General features: G+C 39.9%; 1 protein-coding gene across 2 annotated transcripts in view; it reads right to left on the bottom strand.

Moving 5' to 3' along the window:
* Positions 1 to 20,254, bottom strand: part of SATB2 (SATB homeobox 2) — a 175,832-nt gene that overhangs the window by 132,333 nt on the left and 23,245 nt on the right. For both annotated transcript variants that reach the window (XM_004576949.2, XM_058664796.1), the window contains exon 3: positions 20,025 to 20,201. In XM_004576949.2, coding sequence (XP_004577006.1) covers positions 20,025 to 20,201 — 177 coding nt within the window. The remainder of the gene's footprint in view (positions 1 to 20,024; positions 20,202 to 20,254) is intronic.

The raw sequence follows: 20,254 nt of genomic DNA on the forward strand, positions 1-20,254 counted from the left end.
AAAACATTCCAGGAGACAGCAGAAGATGGCTCAAGTACTTCAATCCCTGGAACCCAAATGGGAGGCCCAGAGTTCTGGTTTCAGCCTGGTTCAGCCCTGCCTGTTGAAGGCATTTGGGAAAATGAACCAGCAGAAGGAAGATCCCTCTGCGTGCGTGTGTGTGTGTGTGTGTGTGTCCCTACCATTCTGTATTTCAAGTATAAACACTTTTGCGGAAGATGCACTTATTTATTTGAATGGCAGAGTTACAGAGATAGACAAAGAAAAAAAGAGAAAAATCTTGCATTCCCTGGTTCACTTTCCAAATGGCTGCAATGGCTGAAGCTGAGACAGGCTGCAGGCAAAAGATCAGAATTCCATCCAGTTTCTCACACGGGTGGCAGTGGCCCAAGCACTTGGGTATCTGCTGCTTTCCTAGGTTTGCTAGCAGGAAGCTGTATCTAAAGTGGATCATCCAGGACTCAACCTAGCACTCACTTTGGATATCAGTGGCATCTCAATCTGCTGGGCCACAATTATGATCCTAAATAAACAAAGTGTACACATAAAGCAAGAAACATGATGTCCTTTATAGCACAGGGCTATAGCATGTACCTTCCAGGAGAATCCCTCACAAGTTTTGGAAAACAAAATTAAAAGAAAATGTAGGGAAAAAAGAAACCTCAGTCTTGAAATTTTGATTTTTAAAAATCATGACACTGTTTACCATGAGATTGAGTAGCTAACTTTTTGGTAACACCTTTTGTTTCTTTGTATGTTTGTAATAATGAACATTTTAAAACAGGAATGTTTTGGTTTGTACAGCCTTTGACAAATGCGTGTTAATAAAAATTCGTATTGACTCAAGTAAAAAAAAAAGACAATGTGAATTTTTCCATGAACTTTTTAAAGCTCCTTTACATATACACAAATATATATACATATACCCACATAAATACATATGTATGTACATGTGTATTTTTATGTATCTGTACATATGTATGCAGGTATGACTATAACCACAAAGAAAAATGTTATCTTCGGTATAGAAATATTTCTAAGTTTGCCACCAATCCAAGAGCTACGAGTTCAAATAAATAACTGCTTAAAATGACTAACACAATATAGCTTCCCAATAAAATTAATTGAATGAAGACAGGCAATTGCAATAGAATAATATAGGCAAGTAATCTGATGGGATAGGAAAAGTGATACTTCCCTCATCAGAGGTTTCACTCTCACTTCCCGGGGTAACTGTGGTGTGCGTGCCTGGTGACCAACAACCCATCACAGTCAACACCTCCTCACACAGGTCTGCTGCATCCATACACCCCTTTCAGATTAGAAGCCAGACCTGCGGCGGCCCTCACTGTGGCCCCACTGTTTCTGCCCTTCCGACTTTCTGGTGTGCTGCCCATCCTGTTCCCCAGGACACCTCAAGGAAGCCCCCAGGACCAGTACCACTGCCCGTGACCCAAGTTCTGCTGGGTCCTCAGCCCCACAAGCCTGAATGCAAGTTTGTAGTGTCATTATTGTTCTCAGTGCTACTGCAAAAGGCCAGAGGCTAGGGAGGCAGAGCCTGAATGGGTGTGAGTACTGGGGAAAGTAAAAAGAGCTCCACAGGACCCAGGAGGCAGTGCACTGCAGGACTTGGCAGAAGGCACATTATAACATTTGGCAGCAGGAACATTATATTTCTATTTCAGTGTGTTTCAGCTATTTCCATACAGGTGTGGTTCTATTATACCAAACTGGGCTATTTTGTCTAAGATGTAGTAGAGTATACTTTATGGGAAATTGGACAAATTTTTAAAACAGTGCTTTGTGTACAAATCTATGAATGGATAATTATCAAAAAGAAGACTATCCACTAATAATTATATTTGACTTTGAGGTACACCATGCAATTTTTGATACAGATTTACCTTCATAATTATACTTTTCTTAGAGTATTATTAGCTTTCAGTTGGTAATTCTAATATTAAATAAGTTAAACACAGTGGGACCACACATCTACTAGCTGGCAAGAGAAAGGTCTTTTTCAAATGCTGTTTTCCTACAATATTTCATGTTTAATTTTTTGAGAATGGAATAGTGCTCATAAAAATACAGAGACAGAAAGAGCTGAAATACTAAGAAAGGAAGTGAAATAAAACAGAAGACTAGAAAGGTGAAGGGAGAAAATTTCAATAAATCAGAATTAAATTTGCCTTCATCTTATGTTTTACTGTGCTGTTTATAAGCTAACTGCCTTATACTGTAAAGTAACAGAATACAGCATAAAGTGGAACCTAGTGTCTTCATCTAGTTGGATTCTTCAGTCACACATATATTACCATTAATATGTTTTAAAGCCACAAACATGGAGGGAAATCTTCACCAAAATAATGGGATTCAGCCATGAAGCCCTCCCTGCAAGGTGCCCCATGGGCAAGAATGAGAAGAAGGTCCTGTGATTCAAGGGTGACAAGGTCAGTTCTCAGTACATTCAAGTTTTCCAGTATACAGAAACCTGCTCATAACATGTGCCCACAGGAAATCATTTACATTTCCTTTTTCACTGCACCCCTTCCTCTCCACCCAGTCCTAGATCTGCTGGGAAACAGCCCCATGTGGGCACCACTAAGGAAGATCAGGAAGACATGAGCCACTTTCCGGTGACTTCACTGTGGTCAAACTCCAGATGATAGGGGAGGATATTACACTGTCAGCCTAAGGAGAATACATTGATTGTTTTGAGGAAAAAAGAGTGGGGTAGTGGCCACATAAAGTATCAGAACACAATCCCTGTATGTCTGCATTCTTTAGACTGGAATCTAGAAAAAAAAAAAAAACAGAAAATCTGTCCTATGCAGTTCCATCTTTTTTTTTTTTTCTTTGACTCAAAGAACTGGTCTCCATTCCCACTCATCAGATATCAAGGATCACAAAGGGGGCCAAGGAGCTCAGTGAAAAATCCACCTCTTCACAGCTAATCCAAGGCACACTGCGGTGTGTGGCCCCAAGCCATCAACCCCACCCCTCACTGAAGACCGGAAGACAGCAGTCTCATCTGCCTAGTCACTAACCCTACAAACAGAACTATTTTGGTTTCACGCATTTCAAAACTCTTTTTAAATTCAAGTCAAACAAATGACTGTGGCAGCTTGGGGACACAAGTCCTTTGAGAAATGCTTTGAGTTTTCATTTACCACCACCACAGTGACCTGGGATGCACAGTTTCAAGTCCAATGGGGAGGCCAAAGAATTCCCACTCAGGCTCGCTATGAATAAATCGTCCTCAGAAGACATCAACACACATACCTTCCAGGAAACTACTGAACACACTATGAGAATTTTCTAATCAGTGTCCTGAAAATGGTCTGTTCTTTCCACAGAATAAAACAACGTACTCCTGAGAAGTTGAGACAAAAGAGGGTCAATTAGAAAGATGCATCTGTGTTCTGTGACTTCAGAAGTTGAACCTGGGCTCTGCTTGACAGCATGCTTTAAAACATCCTTTAGCACGATCATAAATCACCTGTGGATGGCCATGCAAAAGCAGCGTCCTCCGGGAACGCTCGTGTCCTACAGCGGCACCCTCAGCTGCTCCCTGCACACAAACAGCCCTCGTCATGAAAACACTGCCATCTATCTTGATTTGTCAGGGAACAAATCAGTTTTATCTGTTCATTTGGTGGTTTAGTGTCATAGGTATTTTAGAAAATATAATTTATAATTCCTCATGCAATTATATATGAAATTAAATCATCTCACTTTTCCAGGAGCAGCAAAATAGTTCAGATTAAACAGAACACACTTGTAATGTTTCTGGAGCTCCCCTTTCTTTCCAATCAATCCCGTGAAGAGAAGAAACAAGTGTCAGAAAACTGGGGACAAATATGTAGGCATTTTAATGAGTTCATCTGGTTATATTAGGTCAAGCTTTTACAGTAGCTTTTCCTGACATTCTTAATCATCACCTACTATCACAATAATATTTTCATTACCCCATGGAGAGGTAGGCATGTGGCATTAAGCCCTGCCTTGAGTAGCAGATTGCCTAGGTTTGAACATCCAATCCTGGCTCCATCAATCACTTGCTATGTGCCCTGAGGTCACTTACTTAACCTCTCTGTGCCTCTGTTTTCTCAACTATAAAATGGAGGTAATTATACTGTGCCACACTAAGTTGGTGAGCATTAACACAAATAACACGAGGCTGGGGTGGCACTGTGTGTTAAGCCTATACTGGAGTGCCAGTTAAGAGTCCTGGCTGCACCCACTTCAGATCAAGCATTTGGCTAACGTGTCAGGGAAACTAGTGGATTATGCCCCAAGTGCTTGGTTGGTTCTCTGCCACCATGTGGGCAACCTGGATAGAGTTCTAACTCCTGACTTAAGCTTGGTCCAGGCCAGACTGTTGTGACCACATGGGAAGTGAGCCAGACAGAAGATCTGTGTGTGTGTCCATGTGTGTATGTGTGTCCGTGTGTATGTGTGTGTGTGACATCCTTTTGAATAGATAAATAAATAAATATGTAAAAAAATTTTTTACAAACATGTAACACACAGAGTAAGTACCTAGGAAGTTTTATGTTCACAAGCTTTCTAATGAACAGACATGAGAGCCTTGTAAACCTATCTTTTACTGTCTACAACTCAGATATTTTAACAGATTTTTTTAAAAAAAATTAATTGGTAGGTGCTTGTTTGGGAGACAAATTGTTTTTGGTGAAGCTCAGGATGATGCAGCCAGGATCCTTCACTAGGTTCTCAGTAACCACTCGGGATCCTGTAAGAAGCCTCTTCATTTTTCATCCCATTTTGCAGGAACATTCAGAATCCTCCTGAAATACACAAGTTGGGCTTATTCCTGTTAATTTTCCTGGTGAAACTATTATCTGCTAGGAGATTCAGAAAATGTCAGGGCGTCTCACTAGTCATAATAAGAAATTCTCCCTCAATAAAGCACAAAGGCTCAACTGCTACTCCTCCCCCTTCAAGTGCCAGCATCCCCTATGGCCAGTGGAAGATGGCTCAAAGTCTGGAGACTCTGCACCCACATGGGAGACTCAGAAGAGGATCCTGGCTCTTGGTTCCTGGCTTAGGATCGGCTCGGCTCCAGCCATGGCGGCCACTTAGAAACTGAACCAGCACATGGAAAATCTTTCTGTCTCTCTTCCTTTCTAGAAATCTGTCTTTCTAATAAATCTATTTTAAAGAGAAGGAAAAAAAGGGAAAGAGAGAGAAAGGCAACTGTTGATCTTAACTGTATTAGTTTAAACTGAAAATGGACAGAGTTTAGTATCTACTGGGGGCTGCAGGCAAAAAGGAGCATAGTAACAAATTATAATTTAACATGATGCACAGAATCTCTGAATTGCATGTTTATGGTAAAACACTGGCTCGGTAATTAAAATTTTTCTCTCGTTTAAAGTGATATTTAAAATTATTATGAAAATTACCTAAATATTTGGTGAAAAATACTTCTCCCTTTGCTGGGGCCACCAACACACTCACACCAGAAAAGAATAACCCCTAACTCTGAGCAGAGACCTGCAGGTAAGCGGAAAGACTCCAGAAAGGTACAGAGAAGGGAGACAATAGAAGCAGGACACATAGGCAAACATCTGCACATTCTACCCGGGCGCATCTCACACCAGTCAAACAGCAGGGAAGTGGAGACCTACAAAAGGCAGAGGGCAGACCCTAAGATGCCTATTGCTCTTCAACGCAGCAGGTCTCAACCATGTGAGCTTTTCTGATTTGCTGGTTACTTTCCTACTTCTAATAATGGGCTGTCCTCCATCAATTCAAATGCAAAGACAAGATTCCCAAAAAGGTTTCCCCAACAACTCTTCATAAAGTTTCCATCCTGCTGCACATAACAAAAAGCGAAGGCTAACAAGTAGACAAACTGTCATCAGTTCTTAATTCCTGGACCAAGGACATCTTAACACAGGCCTGTCATTGCGGCACTGGTAAGCACTCAGTAACCAACCCACACAATGCTGTGTGTGTGATTTCCACAGAGGAAAAAGACCAACATGTGGGTATGAACAACACTATTATGAAAACAAAATATGAAATCAATTAACTGAAGTTGCCCTAATGGCATAATGTCTTTTTGCCCCTTTTCCACGTTAAAAAAAAAAAAAACCCTGCAACTTAATTCTTTAAAAGGCAAAGGCAGGAAAAAGAGATATGTAAATGTCAAAAACTATCTTTTTTAATAATTAGCTTCTCACCTGCAAGGAAACAAACCAAAGGACAACTGTATTTGCACATAAATCTTAGAGTAAATCACTCTGATTGCTCAGTATGTACTGAGTACAGTCTCTGCTGAAGAATTCCTAATTATTTACTGACCACTCCCAAATCCTTCCAGAAATCATAAGAAGCTAACAGCTCACCCTTAATTTCAAAACCAAAGGCTTTACAGCTTTGTAATATTAGAAATAATACAGGGCATTAAAAAACATGCATTTTAATATAAAGGGAAAGTCGCTGGTGAAAATGTTACATTACAAATTATCTCAATCATATAAAATTATACAAGGACCTATAACCTAAAGGAAATAACCCAAAATGTTACCCACAGGAGGCACTCTGTCTCTATTTTTTTTAAATTTTTCATTGTCTGTAACTCACAAGCATGACTGTATTACTAGAAAAAAAAAAGAAAAGCTTTTATAAATGTAAAATGAGCTTAGTTATACAAACATGGGGACTAATAAACTTGGTTCTTATAAAAAGCCATCAAGCAAATTTTGCTTGATTTTGTTATTTACACTCAAGACAAACTCCTCACACAACTTAGAAAACATACAAGGACATTCCGAAATGTTGATGGGAAACAATGTTTATTTTGGCACCAAAAAAAATTCTGTAATCTCTATATATGAGGGGTCTTTACAAAGTTTATGGAGAATATATGTTATGAAGAACAATGCACTAAAATAAACTTGCCTTGTTTATTCCACTCGTAGTAACTTTCTGAAGTAGCCTAACAATTTTTCTTTAGCTACCAATCCCAAATTGTTGATCCTTACTATGTAACTGCAAAACATAATTATTGTTAGTTTGAATTCTAGACTCTACTGACAGACTACAAGTACAGCACCAACAAATAGGGTCCTGGTTAGGAACACACGCTTGGGAGCCACCTTTCGGTGCCAGTGAGGCCACTACTCACTACTGCTCTGGATTCGGCTTCCTCACTGATAAAGTGCGGATAAAACTACATACTTCATGGAGTTTTTACAAGGATTGAATGAGCTAATACATGGTAAGCACCTGTAACAGTATGTTACGTAAGAAACACTTGATAAATTTAGCTAACTTTAAATATATTCATAACATGGCTGCATAAAAGTTTCAGTTTTCTTCACAAAAATAAAGTCACGGGACTTGGTACAATGGCTCAATTGGCTAATACTCCCCCTTCAAGTGCTGGCATCCCATATGGACACCGGCTGGTGTCCCAGTTGCTCCACTTCCCATCTAGCTCCCTGCTTATAAACTGGGAAAAAAGTGGAGGATGGCCCAAAGCCTTGGGACACTGTACCCAAGTGGAAGGCCCAGAACAAAGTCCTGGCTTCAGCTCAGCTCAGGCCATTGGCAGCCACTTGGGGAGTAAAGCAGGAGACAGATGATCTTTCTCTGTCTCTCTGTAAATCAGCCTTTCCAAAAATATATAAATATTTTGAAAAATATGAAGCTATTAACAGTTAATTCTAAGAGTACATTATGTTTATCCAGTTCCAAACTTTAATTACTACATGCAGATAAATTTTTAGAGAATAAAAACTTAACTTTAATGCCTATATCACTTTGTTTTTTACCCCTCAAAACTCTATTCAAAACCTTTAATTGTCTCTAGTACAGTGGCTGGTTATTTTCCTAAAACCTAAACTAACCAAAACCCTAGTTCTAAACAAGATAATACAGGGTCAGCAGAAGCACAAAAGGATGGCAAGTCCTACTAACACTTTTGGTATGTATTGTGTTGTTGACGTTTTAGTCTTCCTACATACAACAATGTGAAGTATTTGTAAGACAGAGCAATACTGGTTCTTTACTGAGACCCCAACATCTGGAACAACGCTGGCATTTAATATAGTCAATATATCTATATATAAATATAGATATGTAGACAGATATAGATAGATATGTATAAAGTAGATATATATTTATCTACTTTCAATTTAAAGGCAGATTTTACAGCGAGAAGGAGAGACAGAGAAGAGATCTTATGTCTGCTGGTTCACTCCCCCAAAATGGCAACAACCACTGGAGCTGAGCCAATCCAAAGCCAGAAGCCAGGAGCTTCTTTCAAGTCACCCATATGAATGTAGGAACCTAACAACTTGGGGCACCCTCTACTGCTTTCGCTGTCCATAAGCTGGGAACTGCATGGGAAGCATGGCATTAGCCTCTTGAGCCACTGTGCCAGGCCCTCAATGAATATTTTTTAAATGAATAATAGTGTGCCAGCAAACCAAGAATCAAGAAATGATCTTTAAGAGCTTCTCTGTAGTTTTCCTCTCCGCTGTCTTAAAAACAGTGGTTCAAAAGACAAAATCTGGGCCTGGCGCGATGGCCTAGAGGCTGAAGTCCTCGCCTTGAACACACCTAGGATCCCATATGGGCGCCGGTTCTAACCCGGCAGCTCCACTTTCCATCCAGCTCCCTGCTTGTGACTTGGGAGAGCAGTCGAGGACAGCCCAAAGCCTTGGGACCCTGCACCCACGTGGGAGACCTGGAGGAGGTTCCTGGTTCCTGGCTTTGGATTGGTGCAGCACTGGCTGTTGCGGCTCACTTGGGGAGTAAATCATTGAATGGAAGATCTTCCTCTCTGTCTCTCCTCCTCTCTGTATATCTGACTTTGTAATAAAAAATAAATAAATCTTTTAAAAAAGAAGACAAAATCTCCAAGGAGCACACTTTCTTTGAATAATTCTGATATCGCTTCCAATGGAAGCAGGACCCTTTAAAATAAATCTTCTGCTCTCTAAGGAGTTCCTGTCTTCATCACAACAGAATAAGATGCAGAAAACAGGCATTTGCTACCAAGGCTCTGGCACACACAGTCTCCGGTGTCACTTCTGAAGCTGGTCAAGTGCTCAGAGCCCTCGGACTGCCCTTGAACTTGCCTCCCTGGATGGTCGGCTTCTAGCAGGGACTGAGTTAGGCCAAGGCAGGAGGAAGCTTGAGCGATGCTATGAGCTTCCCAGTATGCCATTCTCTGACTTGGAATACTGGTAGCAAAAAGAAAAAAGAAGTGAGAAGCATCTCTGAGCTGAGCTTCAGAGTGATTTGCACGCAGCCTGCTGCCACCTCTTTCCACCTGAGTAGGGAGCTTGTAAAACAGCAGCACGGGTTAGCTGCTCTGCCCCGCGCAGCATTTCTTCAAACCAGAGACACAGAGAAGGGAAAACCTTTGTGCTTTCCCTCATTGACACATAAAGAACTTTGTCAATTACAGCTTTTGAGCAAGCAAATGGCACATGCTCTGGAGCCTTGACTTACAACCCTTTGGAGCTCTCAAAGCTGCCATCGGAAAGCACTGCCTTTGAAAGTGCTGGATTCTAAATGATCATCAGGGTCATGTGCAAGCTCTCTGGCACCTAGGAAACCAAACCCAGGTGCCCATGTGTGACCAAGCTGCCAGCTGGATGTTCACTCCTCACCCTTGCCTCCACAGCACAGAGTGAAGCGGGTTCCCTAGCAGTCCAGGACCCCATTCACACTGCAAGTTGCCGAAGCAATAAATAAACTCCCCACCTCCTGATCTTTTGCAGATGAATGAGTTGTGATGCAGCCGAAATCCCATAAACACAATCACTGAATCTGAGACATTCGGGACAAATATAAAATACAACACTGAAGCATGAAGTGAAAGACCTACACTATGAAATTAAAATTTTGAAAAGAACTGGAATTATAAAATTTCAACAATACCCTCTTTTCCACATTGAAAAACAAATAAGAAACATGGAATTTTAAAGGAATCAACATTATAAAATGTCCTGTAGCCAAGACATTTTTACTGAACATCATGAAGTATATAGTTTAGAATGGAAATATGATGGCATGACATCAAAACAGTTACATCACTGCAAAGCTTTAAGTGCAAATAATCTGCCCCTCAAACCAAAAGTACTTTTGAAGCATTTATAAATGATTTAATGAATATACTTTCACCAAAGGAGTTCCTTGAGTGCAATCTACTACATTAGGGCCTAGGCAGATGACGGGCTTGGGACCCTGCAACCACGTGGGGACCCAGAAGAAGCTCCTGGCTTCTGATTGATTCAGCTCCAGCTGTTGCAGCCATTTGGGAAGTGAACCAGCAGATGGAAGAACTTCCTCTCTTTCTCCTTCTCTCTACAAAGCTGCCTTTCCAATAAAAATCATTTTTTTAACTTTTATTTTGAATTTTGAATTTTATGGTGCAATTCCGTAAAGTCTGGATCCCCCCAAATTCCCACACTCTGACCAGTAAAAATAATTCTTCAAAAAAAAGGGAATCTGCTGCATCTCTCTAAAGAATATAGGTCTTCAGCAAACAACTCCACCTTGCATTTATAATCCATGTTAGTAAAAGACAGTTCTGCTTTAGAAGAGAACATGAAACACACTGTAAATGACATCCCAGAATCACTAATTTTTAGGCTACAGGTATCAATTCATAACTCCTCGAAGTACTATATTTAAATGAGACACACCTTAATTATCACATAAGGACTGCATCTCCATGGGTCATTTAGCTTAATGATTTCACATGAATTCCAGAACAGAGATTCAGACAGTTAGTCCATTTCTAGTTATGGCTATTAGTGCCTAAACTCCTGAGAAAGACTTTCAGCAGTTTTTAAAGCAGGCGCTGGGGACAGGCACTGAAGAGCAGCAGCTGGGTCACTCCTGGTGACAAGTGCCTGGTTTCAGTCCAGCCTCTCTGCCTCTGTTAATGGACACCCTGGGAAACAGCAGGTGGTGATTTCAGTATTCAGATCCCTAACACGCATGTGGCAGACTCAGGTGGAGTCCTAGACTATCGGCTTAACCTGATCCTACCTCAACTGTTGGGGACATACAAGGAGTAAAGTAGTAGATGATAACTCTCTCTCTCACTCCCTCACTCCTTCACATACATTAAGATTCATTAATTTTTACAGAAAATAAAAATACACTGGGGTGAGCAAGTGGAGGCCCAGCAGTTAGGATACCTCATCCCACATCACAGTGCCTGGGTTCAAGCCTTGACTCTGACTCCTGACTCCAATGCTTTTGCAAACTCAAACCCTGAGCAGGTGAAGGCCCAAGTAATTGAGTGCCTGACATCCATGTGGCAAGGGGGACTTGGGTTGAGTCCTGGCTCCTGGCTTTAGCCAAGTACAGTCCCAGCAGGCGCATTTGGGAAGTGAACCAGTAGATGGATGGAATCGCTCTCCCTGTCTTCCTCTCTGAAATAATTATGAACGTGACTTGTTACCAAGACCAATTGTCCCCCAAGAGAACAGACAACTGAAAACACTGCAGGAAATAATGCATCAGCCTTTTTATAAAGAATTATTTACAGGGATCGGATATTTTCAAATGAGTGTTCAAGGAGAAAACACAAGGTCAAAGGTAAAATGAAATCACCCTTTCATTCACCAATCCTAACAGCATTATATTGAAAATTTCTTATTTATAAATCAAGCTAGGTCATCAAAAAATAAAATATATTTTTAAAATAAATCCTTTTTTAAGATTTATTTATTTTTATTACAAAGTCAGATATACAGAGAGGAGGAAAAAATAGATAGGAAGATCTTCTATCCAATGATTCACTCCCCAAGTGACTGCAATGGCTGGAGCTGCATCAATCTGAAGCCAGGAGCCAGGAGTTTCTTCTGGGTCTCCCACGCGGATGCAGAGTCCCAAAGCCTTGGGCTGTCCTCGACTGCCTTCCCAGGCCACAAGCAGGGAGCTGAATAGGAAGCGGGGCTGCCGGGATTAGTACCGGCGCCCATATAGGATCCCGGGCATGCAAGGCGAGGACCTTAACCACTACGCTATCATGCTGGGCCCTAAATTTTTTTTTTAAAAAAGGGGGGAAAAATCAAGCTGGAAGGGCAGGCATAACGGACTCCTGCAATGCTGGCAGCTACTCTTCTTTATGGTGCAGCTGCCTCCTGGTGCACCTGGAGGACAGAAGGTGGCATGTGTACTCGCACCCCTGTGCCCACCTGGGAAGCCTGGTGGGGGTGCCTGTGCCTTGCCTTTGGCCTGTCCAGTCCCTGGTATTGCAGTCATCTGGTGGGGGTGACAAAACAGACAATCTCCACCTCCCTCTCTGTGACTCTGCCTTTCAAATAAGAAACAACAAAACAGATCCTCTACAAATTTACATACTGGACAATAGTCCCTCCATGTGACCTATTTTATGAACTACAATCACATATGTATAAAATGATGCATAGCACAAAAAAAGCTAAGATATATAGAACTGTAGGTAAATATATTAAGTAATCAATTTAACCATGTTAGATAAGGAAACAAGATGAGCATTAGTTTTCCTTTGACAGCTGGTTAGAGTGTTTTATGCTTTGCTGTGTGCATATGAGCATGCATATGTGTACACACACGTGCGTGCACACACATACACATGTGAGCACTTAACTAGGTAGGAGAGGCAGGGAGAACACGGTATGTGTCTGTGTGGGAGGGTGGTCTGTTGAGGAACTGTGTTTTACATTGACTTATCCAGCTCTAATGAGGGCTGAGACATGGTTAACAGCAATTTGGGGTAGCTCTTTCAGCTCCCTTTTTGGAACCACAGAAATTTTTAAAAAGCAGCCTGTTTGTTAAAAGTTTGCTCCAAGGTCTGAAATTTCTAAATATGCACCTTTTTTCAACGTTGCCCTTATAAAGAAAAAAAACTGCTGAAAGTCTCCCAAACATGAGAGTTTAATTAAAGATGGAAAAGTGGAAAAAAAAAAGGCACAGAGAGAGAGAGAGTGCCAAGGAAAGCAGTGCAGAAAGCAAGACAAGACGGGAGATCATTTTAAACATTTTCAATCGGGAAAATGTCAAACTTTCAGAGCATGAAAAAAACCTTTTGGCTCTAGAAAACATATGTCTTTTAACCATCCTCCCTTCAAACAAGAGTGTGAATTTCTTGAGTTTCTTTTTGAGGCTGTGAGTGAGCTTGCTAATTGTTCATTTGAAATCATAATATGTGAAGGAAATCATGGGGTTAAGATTACTATTAAGTTAAGCAAATAAAAATGGCTCTAATCTAAGGCAGAAAATAAGTTTACGTAAGAATTTTTAACAATTTAAGAGGTGAAAAACCCATCGATTCAAAAGATTTAAGAGACACATCAAATAACTGCAATTTGTATGGCTCCTAATTGGAATCAGTCAATAATTTTTAAAACTGTAGAAAACTATCACAAAAATTAAATTATTCTTTTCTTTATCAGATACTGGTTATGTTTTTAAGGGTTTTTACCTTCTAGAGACATTATGGTAGATTATTTGGATAAAATGTGAAGTCTAGAATGTATTTTCAAACAAATCCAGTGAGAGAGAAGCGACAAGCAAGTGTGGGCAGATGTAAGACAAGCTTGGCCACGAGCTACTAATTGTTGACCCTGGATGAAGAGTTAATGAGTATTTAATGCTTAAGGCTCTTGCTTGCTCAGTCTGTTACATGTTTCCATATAAAAATATTTTAGATAAATAATTTAAGAAAGAGAATTTCAAGCACTGAACAATTTAAATGGAGAGATTATTCATTTCTAATGATGCAATTTCCCTTAAAAGTAGCTTCTACGTAAATCTTGGTATCAAAAGGCCATTCGACAGAGTTAGGTCAGTGGATGGGGACATAAAAATAAACGAATACAGAGAGAAATTAGAAACAAATGAAACTTTCTTTTTACAAAAATATCCTTACTATTTTTTGTTTTCAATCTTGCTCTATATACTTATTCTTGTCATTGTCTCTATTTCACAGACTGACTCATATTTTCACTACATACAATGCCTGCAAAGAGATGAGAAACAGATTAACACTGACAAAATTCCACAGTTTGATCAAAAGAATTTGGATGTAGCACTCAGAAATGCCTTCTGAACAGTTACCTTTCAGTGTTCTAAAAGGTCCTACTGCAACACTTTGCCACGATGGGCATTGGCCAAGTGTCGGTGCCACAGCGGGCATCGCTAAGGTGTCAGCTCTGAGACGGCAGGCTGCAAGCTCTGAGAATGACAACAGCCGACCAAAAAAAAAAAAAAAAAGAGTCAGATCACATTTTACTTCTGATAAAAATAGCTAACCCGTGAATGGGAGCCAATTTCTTCAAAAAACAAAACAGGGAAAGGTTTTTCATGGATAAAATACAGTAAAAATGAAACTTAAAAACTTTGACTCATTTGACCCTACTTTAGTCCTGTGAGTTTCACATTATGCTATGTATTATTTTTTTGTAAGGAAACAAAGTAGTTTCCAATTTGTGATTTCAAATCTAATTACTGACGCAAGTTAACAGATCCTTTTTGGGACCATGCATGCTTCTCCCAAGGTGATAAATAATATTCTCCAGAATATTTGCTCATTCTTCTGACACCAATGGATGCCAACCATAACTGCTGCCCTTGTCTTTGGAAGCAACAGCCCGAGAGCAGAAGGGCTCCCTCAGTAAGAACCAAAGCCTAAGACGGGTCTACTCAGCAAGCTGGAAAAACAATGCTGACAACTCATAAACAAAGGCTTTTTCTGGTACAAAGCAAAATTTTTCTAGAAAATTTAATCCATACCTCCCATCTTGTTTTATCTACTGTCAATGACTGACAAGAAGGAAGAGAAATTCTTAAGCATTTTTCAAGGAAGGAGTGAACATTTAGTGATAAATTAGCACCATCCTTATAAACAAATATTTTATGCATTTACATACTCCAAACTTCAGTATTTGCTATTTCTGAGCAAAGAAGATCAAAAAGTCACTTATAAGGTAAGGTAAGGTTCAGGAAAGCAGGATTATTTTTTTCTGTTTTTTTATCTCCAAAAGTTAGAATATGACTGACATATGATAGGCATTTCATAGTGCTGAATTAATTAATTTGAAGGCCAGAATTGCTAAGGAATATGCACTTTCCATACCTGGCTTGTTCTTACCTCATAAGCAAAAACTGTAAATCTACAATTAACTGTTTACTTAGTTTTAGAAGTTGGCTTCAACAGGCAAACATTCTGTGGCGAGTTTATTTTTTGTTGGTGGTAGTGGTGGGGTTTTATTTGGGGGGGGCGGGTTTCTAATGATATCTTTTCAGTCACACTGAAAAAGCAACTCTATATATTTCATTATGGAAACAACACATGTATGTTATCCTTACCAAATATATATTACTACCAAGTAGTTAGGTAGTTAGCAAACACCCAATCCAAAAAGTATTGCATTGTAGGACTATGACACAAAGAAAAGAATAAATACTAAATAAGAGTTGGTGCCTGCCCAACATTCAGTTGCAGTGTTAAGATGTTCAAGGCCAGCTCAGTGGTTCGGAACCCTGACTCCAGAGGTGGTGGTCAGTAGGTTGTTCAGATGTTCAAGGTCAGCTCTGTGGTTAGGGACCCTGACTCAGTGGACTGCAGGCCCTGGTTCCTTCATCCACTAACCTGTGTCCTGGGAAAAGCTACTCCCATTCTTTCTTTACCTCATTTTCTTCTTCTGTGAAATGAGAAAACATGAAAACTTACTTCAAAAGGATGTTGTGAGGGCCCAGTGTGATAGCCTAGTGGCTAAATCTTCACCTTGCATGAGTCAGAATCCCATATGGGTGTTGGTTCATGACCCGAATACTTCACTTCCCTTCCAGCTCCCTGCTTGTGGCCCAGGAAAGCAGTGGAGGATGGCCCAAAGCCGTGGTATCCTGCGCTCAACCAAAAGAAGCTTCTGGTTCCTGTCTTTGGATCAGTTAAACTCCAGCAATCAGCAGTCACTTGGGGAATGAACCAGATGATAGAAGCTCCTTCCCTCTGTATCTCATTCTCTCTGCATATCTGCCTTTCCAATAAAAAAAAAAAAAAAAATACATCTTCTTTTTTTTTTCTTTTAAAAAAAGAAGGATGTTGTGAAAATTCAATGAACTAGTATATGTATATGCAGATCTCTCGGAAAAATGCCTGACATAGGACTGCTCAGTGTTTACCTAGCACTGTTAAAACTCTACAAAATTCCTTGCTTGGTAAGTTGCAGGGGTTCACAGATAACCTACTGCTTCTTATAAAACAATGGAAATGCATCTGTTTCATGTACGTATTTTCAAACTTACGGATAAATTAGGGACAGAGTGAACTGCTTCTCACAACTGAAGAGTAGGTAGAAATAACCACCTTCTGCTCATTCAGAGAGTAATCCACAGGGGAAGCAGAATTTCAGACATATACTTTTTCTGACTAGAAGAAGGAAATTCTATAATAACACCATCTACTGACATTTTAATACAGTTCCTTTGTCTTCCTATATATGCAGCATTTTATATAAGTAAGACTATATTTGACACTCTCCAATTTGCATATCTTGAAAACATTTTTGTGCCACTTTTTAATGAATACATTTTTGTGTCACTTTTCAAAAAATATCATTTCAAGTTGATTGTATAAATATAATTACTCAAACATAAGAAATAATGCTAATTAGCATACTTCTTCCTGAACCTGTAATTTCAATCTCAAAAATATCCAGCAGAATTTTTGCTTACTTACTACCCAGTATTTTGTTTTCAAACAAAATTCTTTGGTTGGCAATAAGTTGTAATTTTTCTTTAAAATTTATAGAAAGCGGGAGGTTTACAAATGAAATCAAATGTGCACAGTGAGGTATCACCTTGCCATCTCAGCAAGTCCATCATCACCAATAACTAAATCTATGGGCTAAGGAATTCTCTGCACAGTGTGGGGATCTTCATGGCTAGTACTAAAAGTCTTAGGGGGCAGGAACGAAAGAACAAAAAGAAATGAGAAAACAATAATGGAAATGTAACTTTACCATGAGGAAGAAGGGGGACTGTAATGTCCCTGTGTACTGCCAGTCCCCTGGGTTAACAATCTTACAAATGCCTCAAAAACATCTTACAGACACATGTCCATGGGCCAGAGTAAAATGTGTGTGTCATTCAGTAGACTTTAATTTTCTTACTCAAGGAAATGCAAACAGTAACCAACTTTTCAGCTTTTTTCATAGGCACAAGTTGTCCTACATTTCAGAATATTATAGGAAGTATGTATATTAGGAATGGAGGGTAGGGCCAAGTAGACTGAGTTCTCGTGACTTATGAGTACGATTTGCCCTTATTCTCTCTCGGGTTCTAATTTTTGGCTTTGAAATAGAAGGTCCTGTTAATGCAGGGTGGGGTCTACCCAGGAAGGCTGTAATCCCTGACCTCCATTTTAGTAGAATTTCCATGGCTCTATGCAAGCAAGCAAGCATTCTTCATAGAACTGCTGAAGTTCACCTGGAGGGCGCATCTTTTCAGAAAAAGAAATTGAGTAGCCCATGCTTTAAGAGCATGGGTTCCCCGCCTTGTCCTTGGGACTCGAGTACCATTCCAAAACAATGGCATTACTCATATGTTTTTCACAGGCAAGCTGAAATACTATTCCAGCTCAATTATTGAAAACTCTTTTCTTGTCATGTCAAAATGAAAAAAACTCATTTCAAGATCCCCAGCCTTTTAAAAACGGGCCCAAATAATGCACTATCCTTGCAATGTAGTTCTGTCCAACTCTGCCAGCACAGGAAGAAAAGGTTAAGGAATGTTGCGGTTTCTACCCTGAAAATGGATTTGCTAGGAGGTTGGCGAAGATTCTTCCATCCTGGAGGAATAACGTTAACTGCTAAGCAAACAAGCAAACAAACAGCAAACCAAAACAAAAAGAAAATGACAACAAAATCTCATGCCTTGCATCAAAAAGTCATGCTCTCTTCTACCTCCTGTTTGCCCTTCCTCTCCTATGCTGACTGTGCACTGCCCAAGAATAACTTATTTTTTCATTCATGCTGTTTAAATAGCATACTTTAATAGCAAAAATCTAATACAGTCATCTCAAAATAAACAATTCTGTCTGTGCATTATCCAAGAGATCAGCAGCCTAAAACAAAACAGTGATTTCTTTTTTTCTCTGTGAGATCATAGTAGAGTTTGGTGAGAATACCTTTACTTGCTTACAAAATAAAGAACAACTGAAGTCTAGAGCATATTCTGCATGTTGACTCAACTTATAAATGTTTAATATTTATTATGTTTTTAATCCCAGTTTTCAGAAAATTTGAGGAGACAAAGAGTCACCACTGACTTGTACCTTGCTTAATCATCCACCATGCATGATATTTATTGCTTGTTCCTCTCACCTTGGTAAGCAGAACTCTCTGTCCACATCCCTAAAGGAATGGTGTGACTCCCTAGTGCAAATTTCCTGAGAGTCCCTTCCTTCGGCATGTGCCAAGAATCAAATCTTGGCCACTTAGTGCTCTGTGTTCCACATGTGAGCTCACGACGCATTGAGCAGCCGTGCTAACTGAGATGGATAGCCCTGTCAAACAGGAAGCTGGCACACCAGGATGCAAGCAGTGGGATACAATGACCTTTACATTCAGAGAAAAATATCCTTAAAATGGCATGAAAAGTTTATGGGGGAAAGGGAGGGGCGATTCTTTTATTTCATTTAGGCACATAGCATGAAATAAAAGCAATGGTGCCCAGGATGCAATTTGCTCAGGATCAAATCCTGAATCTCTCATACAAGAAGGAAAGTCGACGCAGAAAGGAAATGAATCACCCTTTATCACACTGCTTTGAAAGCATCAGACTCCTTGAAGCAGCTACAGCAGTGAACCCAGACTGTTCCAGCACTCCAACACAGATGCGCTCACACCCGCAATAACCCATCCAGCTCAACCTGACGCAGGAAAGTCTTCTTGACCCACCCTGGTTTCAGATGGGCTGCCTTCCTAGTGAACCCGAGGCATAATTTTAAGAAGCAATGATCTGCTTACCAAAACAGAGTCAAGAGCTTGAGAATTTAAACTTCGTGTCTTTGGTTACCGTACAAGTAGTTTTTTTAGTTTATATAAATGCTTAATCTCTCAGAGCTTCCTCATCACAAATTAGGAATAAACGAAGTTCTGCTTGAGAACTCCTAGAAATTGTATGAAAAACTCAAAAATAAACAGCAAAAAAAATATTTGGCACATATGGGCATGTTAAATAAAGCTGGTAATACAGAACATTAATATGTAAAACAAGACCTAGAAGGTGTGTGTATATATTTCTTTCCATTAGTTATAACCATAAATTATATAATTCAATCATTGTAGCTGAAAGACAAGGATAATAATTCCATTGGATAAAAAATTTATTTTGCATTATTCAAGGTTTGGGGTCATTTTTGTTATTTGTCAATTCTCTGGCATAAAAGAACAATGGGCTATGCTTCAGAATGAAACAACAGTGCTCAAAATGAGCTCCCCAGCGTTGCACAATAGGCACTAAAATAATAACACAATTTTAATAATTAATTAAATAGGTAAAAGGAATTGATCACAAAGACACTGCAATTTTTTTTAATGAATGGACCACATCAGAGTTACAGGAGAGTTTTCAAAGATACGTAACAGTAAGATGCATCTATTTTTTTTGTTTGTTTAATTAAAAGTTTATAGTAAAGTACAGAAGCCATAGGCCCAAAACAATAAATAAATTTAGAAAGTTGAATCAGGCAAGGTGGGAGTCAAACCTCTCACCACTGGCCCTGATATACCAAGTTGCTGACTTAGAGAAAGTAACAGAATTATGAATTCTTTGAAATGCAGGTCGATTTGGGTGGTTCTAGAGGTGCTGATCGAATGCTTCCCAAAATAACAAGAAAATCAGGCTGCAAGAAAAATTTTTTGATGCTCACCGCCTGAGAAAGATGCTAACTTAACATTTCTCCGTCAATCCTTTTTTAGAGAACTATTTCAGGGAACACAGGAGGCCTGGAGGGGAGGAGGAGTCTGCGTGATTACCTTGAGCCTGGGCAGCGGAGCTGTGGGAATAGCCCAGGGCCAGGAGCGCCGTCTCCACCAGCTGGCTGAAAAGCACGTCTTTTCGCACCAGGACGAACTCAGCGTGTTCTTCTCTGTTGTCATATTCAAGAGAACTGTCCAACTGCTCCACCACACAAAACACCGGGATCATCAAACCTGCAGGGACAGAATGCAAGAGTAAAGCACAAACATTACCCAGCAAATCACAG

This window comes from Ochotona princeps, chromosome 5 (genome assembly GCF_030435755.1).
Source record: "Ochotona princeps isolate mOchPri1 chromosome 5, mOchPri1.hap1, whole genome shotgun sequence".
Taxonomy (NCBI): Eukaryota; Metazoa; Chordata; class Mammalia; order Lagomorpha; family Ochotonidae; genus Ochotona; species Ochotona princeps.